We start from the raw sequence: 10,964 nt of genomic DNA, 5'->3' as shown, positions 1-10,964 counted from the left end.
TTTAATTTTTAAATATCTAATATTCTTTTTTTTTTAATTTTTAAAAGCATTGTATATTAAAGACATGTTCGGTCCACTTGAGCTTCTGTAGAAGTAGTATTTAAGTTAAAATAGCATTGGACAAATTTGCTGCAGAAGTGTTGTAGGATATAAAAAACTATTTGATAATATTTGATTTATTTATAATAAATAAAAATAAAAGACTCAACTTTATTGAACTAAATCATAATTTTTAAAACAAAAAAAAAAGTAAAAAATAAATGAACATAAGGGAAAATGTTTTTTTAAAGGCAAAAATAAGAGAAAAATTGTATCAAATAAAAAAAGATAAATATAAAAAAAAAAATTTTATAATTTTATGAATTCTAAAAAGGCAAAGTGAAAATATGAAAAATCTCATCAAATATTTGTTATTATTTATTAATACCTTTTGAATAAGTTTTGATTTATAACTTTATCAAAATCTCCATTGGCTTTCGCATAAGATAAAAATTTTATCCAAATATCATGCTGCTGCACTTGTAGTGGAAAAACTCGTATATAAGCTGAGTCAAATACCTACTAATACAGAAAAATTTCTATAAATTAATACTCAATAAATTAATAATTTTGATTAAATAATATTTTTGATCGGTCCTAAAATCAACATAGTAAATTAATAATTCACTAAATTTATAAGATAATATATTTTTAAAAAAAGACATATATCTTACCTGATATATAAATTAATAATTTTCTTATACATTAAAATTATATATATATGACTAAATTAATAAATCTTTGTAAAATATGACTCTGATATTATTTATTTTTTCTTGAAATTAGTGTTTCTTTGGATTTCATTTTTAACTTTTTTTTTAGTGCATTAAGAAGTTTCGGAGTTGTGTTTTTGTGTTGTAAGAGAAAATTATACAATATGATTGTTATTTGGAGTGCATTTTTACGTGAGATAGACTCCAATACAAAATTATTGTCTTTAATTTCATCTTTTTTATCATTTTTCATAATGTTTTCAATAATTTGTTCGACACGAATAACAATAATAATTTGTAATTTAGTAATTAATTAATATATTTATAATCACAATACACAATACACGTATTAAATTCAATATTTTGAAAAAAATTAATAATATTTTGACAAATTAATAAATTATTAATTAATATATAAATTAATAAATTATTAATTTATAAATTAAATAATAAATTTTCATGAGACAAAAGGGTATTCATTTAGAAAAGTTTATTTGTATAATAAAAAAGTTTTGAATTCATAATAAAAAATGTAATTATGCCTACAGCCATGGGTTAAAGAAATATTTATAGAAAAAGATTTATCATTAATATATTTTCTTTTTATCAATTTGATGAAAAGTAATGTATTAAATAAAAAAATTATTTTCTAAAATAATGTTTTAATTTTAAATAACCTTAATCAATGAGTATATAAATACTGTTAATCAGATTTTTATAATATAAAATACATAAAAATTAAAATTTTTTTAATATACTCGAAAGTCAAAGGGAAAAAAAAAAAACTAAAGAAGGCAAAAAGTTCTTGAAAAAAGGCAAGGAAAAGGAAATGCCCTTTCTTCCCCTCTTTTTTTTTTTTCTGAAAATAATCCTTTTTTAAAAAAAACTTTCACTTATCTTTTTATGAGAGGAAATTAAAAAAATAGGGAAAAAGAAAACAAAAATCTCAAGGATTATACGACAGTCACACTACTACGGGTAGGCAGAGGGAGGAGAGAAAAGAAAAGCTGCCCAGAAAGAAAGAGAAAGGAAAGAAAAGGGAAAAATCAGTTTGGGAAACATAATAACCAAATGAGCCTACCTTTACCAATGAGGCTGCTATTGCCTTTAACCCCTACCACCAGAACTCCTTCTTATTGCTCTGCTTTTCTCTCTTCTCCAAACCCTAATTTCACTTTCTCCTCTCATTCTCATCACTCATGTCCTTTAAGAAGAAACCCACATTCTTTCTCCAAGCAAAAGGTATTCTCTTTACAGGTTTTTTGTCATTTCAAGCTCTTCTTTCCGTTTTTTGTTTTTTTAATGGGAAAATTCGCTTGTTTTTGGAGGTGGGTTCTTTACTTTCTGATTGGGTCTTTCTTAAAATGATGAGATAGCTTGTGTTATTTATTCGTTCATAATTGTGTAACTAGCTCTAGCTCTGAGTTGAGCCTATAATCTTTGTTATTTTAATAAGGGGCTGAAAAGTTGATTCTTTTTTTTAATTGTATAATGAGAATGTTGTTCATTCATGTCTTCAAACAAGGGGTAAAAGTTTCGAATTTTTTGTGTTTAGTTCTGCATTTCTTTTTAGTGTTTATAGTATAACAGTATTGGCGTGGCCTCAGAATTGACTAAGATTGGCTGAATAATGAAGGTATGGAGTCATTCCTGTAATGGCTGATGTTTGGACAAAAGAATGAAAACATGTCATTAGATCAATTATTCATAACATTCTGCTGAAAAAAGTTTCGGAAACAGTGAGACAGACAAGTATCTGCATATTGAACTTATTGTAGAAGTGTCTGCCTTGCTATATGTGCTTGAGGAAAAAGTTATGTTCGCTTAGGTTATTAGTAGCTGCAACTGCAACAGGAGTATCTATGTTACCTAGGTAAGCTATTGACAATAAAAATGTGACTCACTTAGATTTCATATTTCATTGGTTGGATCCTTGGATTGGAAATTGTAGGGATGGCACTGGTGTTCAATTAATGGTATGCACTTTTGGGCACATGTCTACAGATGATGTATCACTGCTCGGATGTTAAGATGGTAACCAGTAGGAATGGTATTGGGGCAGTTTTGTGATCATATAATGTTACAAAATTAAAATATCTGAGATGTCTTAATAACAAGAAAGATATATATTTTTAAATATCAGGGATGGAATCATGTGCACTCCTGGTGCTAAATGATAATCTGCTTCTGCACACACATCCCTAAAAAATGACCCTCAAACTGTACAGGGTGGGGATGGCAGGTTACCAGTGGGAACAGGAGAGATTGCATCCCTAATAAATTTGAAAATTACATGAAGAGACAGAGAGGCTTTAGGAAAGATCTTCTATTGATTCTATTGGTTTATGGCATCTTTATCAAGGACTATGGCATAGGATTTATTCTAGTCCAAATGTTTTAGTTGCTGTTGGAAGGTAATGACCTAAAGTTTCTTGTAATGTGGTCTATCATATTGACAAATAAGATAAATATTAAAACAGAACAGAGGGAAGTGAATTTGTTGTCAAAAATATGAGAAAAAGTGTATGTAATGATTCTGTTAGCAACTCTGTGGTGGATTACTGGCTAGGAAAATCTTTCTGTTGACACTTCTTTCTTGGCTGCTTAGTGTCTTTAAATTTGCATATTCTCCAAATTAATATTAAAGGAGCATGCATAATCCTGGGTGCAAATTGTGAGAATTTGTTTCCTTTGCTCTAAAAATGATACTTTCAAAGCATTAGATGTTGCCTATTGTATTTTATTAAGGTCTTGTAATAAGTTCTGTTGAAGAGTAAAAAAATATCCTAATTTGCTTGTGCAAATGCTCGATGGGGCTGTGCGTACTTGATAAAATTGATTGTTTAAGTTGCTTGTGCTAGAGAGGTTTGCATTGTTATCCAATTTATTCAGTTGGTTCTCTAACTTTGCAAAGTTTGTGTCTCATTAATCAAGCTTCTCGTATCCATTAAGTATGTTAGTATTACCTGGTGACACCATCTAATCCACACACATTTTTTTCGTAATTTTCCATATGAAATTGCAGGAACAGATATTCAAGTTGATGAATGTATGTTTAAATTGAATGTTTTCCATGTGTAAATGTCTCTTTCGTTTTTTATTATCTTGATTGAAGTATACTCGACTTTGAACATGTCAAAAATTAATCTGATGTCCTGGCTGATCACCACTCTTTGTGGGCAGTTGGTTTGCACTAATGATTTACTGTCAGGGGCTCTGTTTTTATGTACTGGTATAGTGGCTTTCTGGACATGCAAGAAGAGATCAAGAGATGGATGGCTATAGATATGAAGAGGAGAATGCAGTTTGCTTATTTAGTTCTGATGAAGATACTGGGACACAGATTCCAACCCAAGCCCAATCTATTGTGGAAGGGTCAGGGGCAGTTATGGTTTCAGAATTGAAACCTGTTCCTGATGTAGATTATTTGCAGGTATGTAATTTTTCTATAGGACAATATCACTTTTGTTGAAATTTATCCATGTTTTGATTTGTGGGGATGGGCAGAAAAGAACTGAGAGCTTACTGTGGTGCTACTACCTTGCATGTAACTTGATTCTATTATGGATTTTTCCATGTGTCCTTACATGTGTCTCTTTTTGAGAACTTTGTTTTATGATATACAGCTCTGAAGAACCTTAGGTAGCTTGTGAACTGAAAGTTTGACTACACCACTATTTACTTTAAACATAGTTTATGTGGTACAATTATAACTAGAGACTACACCACTATTTGCTTTAACTTAGTTTATGTGGTTCTATTTTAACTAGATGATCAGAAGACCTTTGGCCATTTAATATTAACCTTTAATCATAAATGGTATGTAACTCAAGTCCTGCCAAGGTCTTAGGTGCATCTTGAAAGCATTTGCTGATTTTGTCTTTTGTGCTGATTTCAGTGTTTTCTAGTATTTTGACTGCTAACTTCTATCTGTGGTTATATGTTTATGCAGGAGTTATTAGCAATTCAGCAGCAAGGGCCTAGAGCCATTGGGTTTTTTGGGACTCGGAATATGGGATTCATGCACCAAGAGCTTATTGAGATTCTTAGCTATGCATTAGTTATAACTGTAAGATGCAATTATTTATCTTTTTCTATATGTGGCATCAGGGATACATGTTGCACGCTCAAATGTTCTGAGTCTCACTATCTTTGTTCTCCAGGAAAATATGTTTGTACCTAAAATTGTTTTGTTCCTCGTCTTGCTGCTAATGTTGCTTGCAGAAAAACCATATTTACACATCAGGTGCATCTGGTACTAATGCAGCTGTTATCAGAGGTGCTTTAAGAGCAGAGAAACCAGAGTTGCTTACAGTAATATTGCCACAGAGCTTGAAGAAACAACCACCCGAGAGCCAGGAATTGTTATCAAAAGTAAGCATGTAGTTATAGCATTTAGCTCATTCTTAGGAAACTTGTTGTGCATGCCATTCATTATAATTATGGCTTCATCTGACATTGGTAATTTCCGTACATTTGTTAGAATTGTTTGTTTAATAAGTAAACATGTTGCTTTTAACATCCATAGACGGAGATTCTATTGAAAATTCATCATCAGTTCATTGAAACCTGTAAGACTGTTGTGTTAAACCCTCAATTTAGTCAAGCTATATTGTGTTCAATTCTTATGTTGAAGCGTTGTTGATGCAACATCACAAGCCTGTCACCTGGAAGTTTCTAACTTGAGTTGCTTTTGGTGTCATTGCCAAAACACATACCAAGGATTTATCTGTTGCACTTGGAATCTGGAATGTGGATTGTGGCCACAGATAATCTTAAGCACCTAGGCTAAGCCATTTTCTGCCGGTCCAAGGCTTTCAGTAATTTAATGATGGTATTTCTTTTGTATTAAGCACCATGTAATAGATTGTTATTGCATGCGATAGTGAGGAGAAATTTAGTTCTCAAGGCCCATAGGCTTTTTGCAAATTTTTATTGGAAAATTTCATTTTTTGGCCCCTAATCTTCTACAATACATTAAAGGATACAAGATTGCTTATACTAGTGGGGCAAATTTATATTTCCATTCTGTATTACTTAAGTTGGAATGTGATTCTTTTTTTGACAATTTTTTCTTTTGTATTCTCATTGTCATAATTTTGCTTAAAGACATACACGAAGAGATCCTTGGTTTAGTTGCTGGGGCATTAAATACAACATGAGTCTCTAAGGTTTTTTGCTTGGATTTTATTGCTTTATAGAAGATTGTTGCTACAATTGTCCAAGCCCAGGGAGCGACTGGTAATAGTGAAGAGTTTCAATGCCTTCTGTGCTGTTATAACATTACACATTGTAAATTGGATGTTTAAGTATGTTTTACTTAAGATCTCTAATTGAATTTTGAAGGTGATAATTACATATTGATGTTTGGAATGTATTTAATGTTTTATTCTCAATTTTCCAGGTTAAGACTGTGATAGAGAAGCCTTATAATGATCATCTACCTCTGATAGAAGCTAGCAGGTTCGTCATAACTCTATTTTCTTCCAGTATCCTTTTATCACACCTGCAGAGCAGAATCAGTCTTAAGTTTTAGGTTTCATGGTCAAATAGCAAGCTTGTGATAAGATCTTAAGAGGAAGCTGATGCTGAACATTCTGTTAATTTGAAGGCAGTGAATTCCTTAGCTACTCATTTTCATGGTTGAATGATAAGGCAGTTGTTTTTCTGAGCAAAGTATTCCTTATTGCTCTGTCCTCATATTGCATGCTTGCATGCATAACTGTGTTCATCCCATATTCTTAACAGCATAAAGCCTCAAGTGAAAAGGAAAATGACTAGTAGGGTTTATAGTTGGAGGTTCTGTCTCTCTTGGATTTCACTTGCAAAACTTCGCAGTTCTTGCAACCACTGTTCCTTCACTTAAGCTGAGCTTGTTAGCTTGATATTTATTGGATAAGAAGCAGAAACTCATTATTATGCCAATTTAACTTCATTCTATGAGCTGTGGCAATTTTTACGAGGCACTAGTCAATTTGACTATAGTCAAGTTGGCTTGGTCACTATTCAGTTTGACTTCGGTCAAGCCTGTATATAAACACAGCTGAAACATGTGTCTAAGCTAGTTGACTACTATAAAAGAATTGGAGAATGCAATCCTAGCTTGTGTGAACTTATTACTGCTGGTTTCATAGATTGCTTTTACACACCTAGTTTGTAACATGTGATGAAGGTGTAGAGAGAAAAGAGGCGACTAGAGGCAACTCAGAGGGAAAAGGGGGAAAAAGAGAGGAAACAGTCATATCCAAGAGGCCTAGAGAAATTATCATCAATAGTATCCATAAACCATAGTACATGGTAAACAAGTAAACAGGACTAGTTTGTAACATGTGATGAAGGGGTAGAGAGAAAAGGAGGCTACTAGAGGCAACTCAGAGAGAAAAGAGAGAAAAAGGGTGGAAACAGTAATATCCAAGAGGCCTAGAGAAACAATCATCAATAGTATCCATAAACCATAGTACACAGCAAACAAGTAAGCAGGACTAGTTAATGTACCTAACATACATATAAACTCAAGACCAACCCTACAAACAGACGAGATTAAAAAAGTAAATCCATAAATCATATAATTATTCCATATATATCATCTTCCCCTGCATTACCATCTGTTAGCACAAGCTGAATATGATGTGAGTCACGTTACTTGCTTGAACACCATCCCACTTGTCACATTCATATATAGCCTCCTATTGAGCTCTTCATATTGCTTATAAACTGGTGAAGCCATCTATACTATGCCCAAGTTTTGCACGCAGGAAATATTTCTAGCATCAGTTGCAACAGTTGCTTGCTATTGGATTCTTGATATTCTTTGTGGTTTGCTAGACAAGAACTCATCTCACATGAAGTCTATGGTGAAATTTGCAGGCTGTGTAATAGGGACATCATTTCAAATGTACAGCAAGTCATTTGCTTTGCCTTCCATGACAGCAAGTTGCTCATGGAAACATGCCAAGAAGCCAAGAGTCTGCGGAAAATCGTGACTCTCTTCTACCTGGACTAAACAATGCCATCATTTGTCTATAAATTATTGGAGATAAGAGGGAGAGCGCACAAGAAAGAGCAAGCTTTTGATTGTAAAAATTGGTGTAACCATTTTCTTGTAGAGTGAACAATGAGAATGGGGCCAATTTGCTCCTTTCATCGCAAAAGTCCAGTGGGGTTCTTATTGGTTCATTGAAGACTGAAAAGGAAATAAATTTTTATGCATGTTCCGCATTAACTGTGAAGCATGGTTAGATCTTTGAAAACTTACTTATATCTCTGATAAAAATGCCAAGGCTAGGGTCCCATTCTACACTGATTGTTAAATGCAGTCCTTGAAATTTGATTTTTCTTTTTTTGGGTCATTTTGGAGACTTAAATTTCAGGGCTGGGATTTGGATTTTTGGTTTAACAATGGTTTTAAATATACACACACACACATACATATATATATTAGATTACCATGTGATTATATATAATCAAGTATGATAAGGTTGAAGATGTGAGAACTATTTCCTTTGGGAGTGAATAACTATAGGTATATATAGTAATGTATATTTAAATTATATTATTATATTATACTGTATTATATGTAAAGGTTTTATTAGCATTTAACATTTTTCTTTTTACATTACGGTTACCGATTTTAACAATCATGTCAATACGCGAAACAATTTTAAAAGGCACATTACGACGTCGTAGTAGCGATTGATATCTCGCTCTTTTACTCGCCTCCTGAGCTACACAGGGTTCGCATTTCTCGCGGTTTCGAGGGAGAAAAAGAGAGGCCAAACGAAGAACGTCTACCCATTTTCACCCAAGAGAGAGGGCTACTTATCGAAATGGCGGCAGTGAGAGGAGCTTTGCTAAAGCACTTGAGGGTGAACGCAACGCCCCTTGCCCGAAACCCTAACCCTACCAGTCACGGGCTCTTTGCTCTTACATTCAACGCCATACGCCGCCGTTTCTGCGATGAGGTCAAGGGCTCCTTCCTCGACAAATCTGAAGTCACCGATCGCGTCATCTCCGTTGTTAAAAACTTCCAGAAAGTTGATCCTTCCAAGGTCTTTACTGTTTCACTTCACTTCATTTTTCTTTTGTTTTTCCTTTTTAAAGTTTTTTGGTTATAGATGAATTGTGTATTATATACTCCGGGGATATGATTTGTTTTCTTAATTATAGAAATGGTGATATTTAGGGTTTGATTTATTTCCTTCTTCCGTTCTATTAACTAATAGCTTTGTTTGATTAAGTATTGCTATGCTGTACGTTTGCTTTTTTTTTTTTGGTTTATAAGTAGTGTTTTAATTCTATAGTGGCAGGGAAATGGATAATTGTTTGCAAGTTCCAATGCGACCACGAAGCTAATGCTGAATGCTTGTTTGTTGTGTTCTTATTTCTCGATTTGTTTACTCGTATTTGCTTAAAAATGACTAAGGTGTGGTTAAAAGTGCCCTCAATTACAAACTTTCTAATATGAAACTGGATAAGTGCCTTTATGTTGCTTCGTCAATCTGAAGTTGTGGTTGTTTCATATCAAATTGTGGAAAACAGGGGCTTAGGTTTTGGATTGTTTCGGCTTACTTTATGATTGGTCAAGGGTATGCAGTTGCATTTATTTAAAATCGATTAGATGATGGTTTGGCAATATATTTCTCCTTTTTTTGTTGTTCGGTTATGATAATTCTACTGCACAATGTTCAGAGCAAAAAAAGTTCCATTCTTTAGCTCTAGTTAATTGCCACCAAATTGTTGAGGTAGATTTTGAATGGACAAACCTGCTCAGTGGAAAATGGGAGAAATTTTTGTCTTGTTTATAATGTAATTTCATTTTCTCGGTGCTGATTTCTGCCTGGTTCTTATGTTTTCTCTCGACATTCATTCCAATAGCAACTTTTTTTGTTTTCTTAATTGGGGAACAAAGGGAATGTGAAGCTTCTGCAATTTGCATGTAAGCAATTTGAAGAGAGAAGGTCAGGCACAAACATGCTTTTGCTGTAGATAATCATAAATTTGGGTGCTTGGGTGAATGATTCATAAATCAATCCTGATGAGTCGTTTTTCTGAGGCACATATCTTTTGCTCCTAGATGTGTCTCTTTGTGAGGAAAAGGCACACAATACACCTTTCCTCAATTTGCAGTTTCTCTTCTTTTTTCCTCAATACATTTTGAGATGACAAAAAGCAATTTTTTTAGGTTATTAAGAATGCAACTTCTAACAAGTTCTTTTGGTTGCATATAGAATTTTGCTCTTGTAGAGTGTTTTGTTCTGGTTAATATATCATTTTTCTCTTTTGTAGGTTAACCCAAATGCGCATTTTCAAAATGATCTTGGATTGGATAGTTTAGACACTGTGGAGGTTGTCATGGCCCTTGAAGAAGAATTTGGGTTCGAGATTCCTGATAATGAGGCAGACAAGATCAGCACAATCAATCTTGCTGTTGAGTTCATTGCTTCTCACCCTCAGGCAAAGTAGGTGGGAAATTACGAAGCTCTACTCTTTATATTTTGTTTTCACTTTGTTCCTGTGAGATCAAGAGCTGCATTAGGAGAATTATGGGATCTTCCCATCTAGACAACTGTCAGTCGTGCCCTTTGATTTTGAGTTCCTATTGAGGAGGATTATTTTGGATATTTGCTGCTTCGATGCTGCTGTTCCAGTTCATAAAATGTAACTTTTTGGTGAGAAAAAGGACTGTTTCTTTATTGCCTCAATAATATTTTCATTTTAACTAATAAATTTAGGTCATTAAGTTAAGAAAATGAATTTACTTGATTGTTGCAAGGCATTGCTTGGCTTCTTTATGAAGTAAAGTTAAGCTTTATGTGCTTGTTTATTCAGTCGGTAGTTGTATCCAATCATTCGGGCCGTAGTTAAGTCCAAATTACCAAAAGAACCAAGGTACACTTCTGGCCTTATCATGACAAGCCAAAAATTACCAATTTGGATCTATGAGAAGCCCAATATGAAGCCTAGCTTAGGGTTCTAATCGAGTTGAGCCTAGTGAATACAATACAGTGCTACGTTCGAGTCAGTCAGCGTGATTCAGAAACTCGAAGCTGAAGACAGTTTGAGTTAGACTTGTAAAGTTAGTAAGTTAAATTGATTTCGTTTTAATTGGGTTCGATTCAGGTAAGGAACACGGAGCTTTAACTCAGGTTCGAACTCAAGCTTGAGTTTTAACTCAAAAATCAAATAAAACTTTAAAATATCTTTATCCCACAA

At 33.4% G+C, this 10,964-nt stretch overlaps 2 protein-coding genes across 3 annotated transcripts; both read left to right on the top strand.

Annotated features, from left to right (window-relative positions):
* LOC18599247 lies at nt 1,659-7,992 on the top strand. 2 transcript variants are annotated; one of them, XM_007029133.2, is made up of 6 exons: nt 1,659-1,994; nt 3,991-4,185; nt 4,705-4,821; nt 4,977-5,126; nt 6,157-6,215; nt 7,620-7,992. In XM_007029133.2, the coding sequence occupies exons 1-6, from the start codon at nt 1,824-1,826 to the stop codon at nt 7,753-7,755; spliced, it is 828 nt and encodes a 275-aa protein (XP_007029195.1). In that variant the 5' UTR covers nt 1,659-1,823; the 3' UTR covers nt 7,756-7,992. The 2 variants fall into 2 exon arrangements, with proteins under 2 accessions (XP_007029195.1, XP_017976909.1); XM_018121420.1 differs by lacking the exon at nt 1,659-1,994 and adding an exon at nt 2,031-3,801.
* On the top strand, nt 8,422-10,474 carry LOC18599246 (acyl carrier protein 2, mitochondrial). The gene is made up of 2 exons (XM_007029131.2): nt 8,422-8,800; nt 10,038-10,474. The coding sequence occupies exons 1-2, from the start codon at nt 8,579-8,581 to the stop codon at nt 10,212-10,214; spliced, it is 399 nt and encodes a 132-aa protein (XP_007029193.1). The 5' UTR covers nt 8,422-8,578; the 3' UTR covers nt 10,215-10,474.

The sequence above is a fragment of the Theobroma cacao genome, chromosome 5 (genome assembly GCF_000208745.1).
Source record: "Theobroma cacao cultivar B97-61/B2 chromosome 5, Criollo_cocoa_genome_V2, whole genome shotgun sequence".
NCBI lineage: Eukaryota > Viridiplantae > Streptophyta > Magnoliopsida > Malvales > Malvaceae > Theobroma > Theobroma cacao.
The sequence above is the reverse complement of the archived record's forward strand: the minus strand, read 5'-3'. Positions and strand labels throughout refer to the sequence as shown.

Bases quoted from the DNA above. Each gene is read 5' to 3' on its own strand.
- LOC18599246 (XM_007029131.2), top strand. From the start codon at position 8,579: ATGGCGGCAGTGAGAGGAGCTTTGCTAAAGCACTTGAGGGTGAACGCA. The intron at 8,801-10,037 runs GTCTTTACTGTT...TCTCTTTTGTAG, and splicing joins AGAAAGTTGATCCTTCCAAG to GTTAACCCAAATGCGCATTT.
- LOC18599247 (XM_007029133.2), top strand. From the start codon at position 1,824: ATGAGCCTACCTTTACCAATGAGGCTGCTATTGCCTTTAACCCCTACC. The intron at 4,822-4,976 runs GTAAGATGCAAT...TGTTGCTTGCAG, and splicing joins GCTATGCATTAGTTATAACT to AAAAACCATATTTACACATC. The intron at 6,216-7,619 runs GTTCGTCATAAC...TGAAATTTGCAG, and splicing joins CCTCTGATAGAAGCTAGCAG to GCTGTGTAATAGGGACATCA.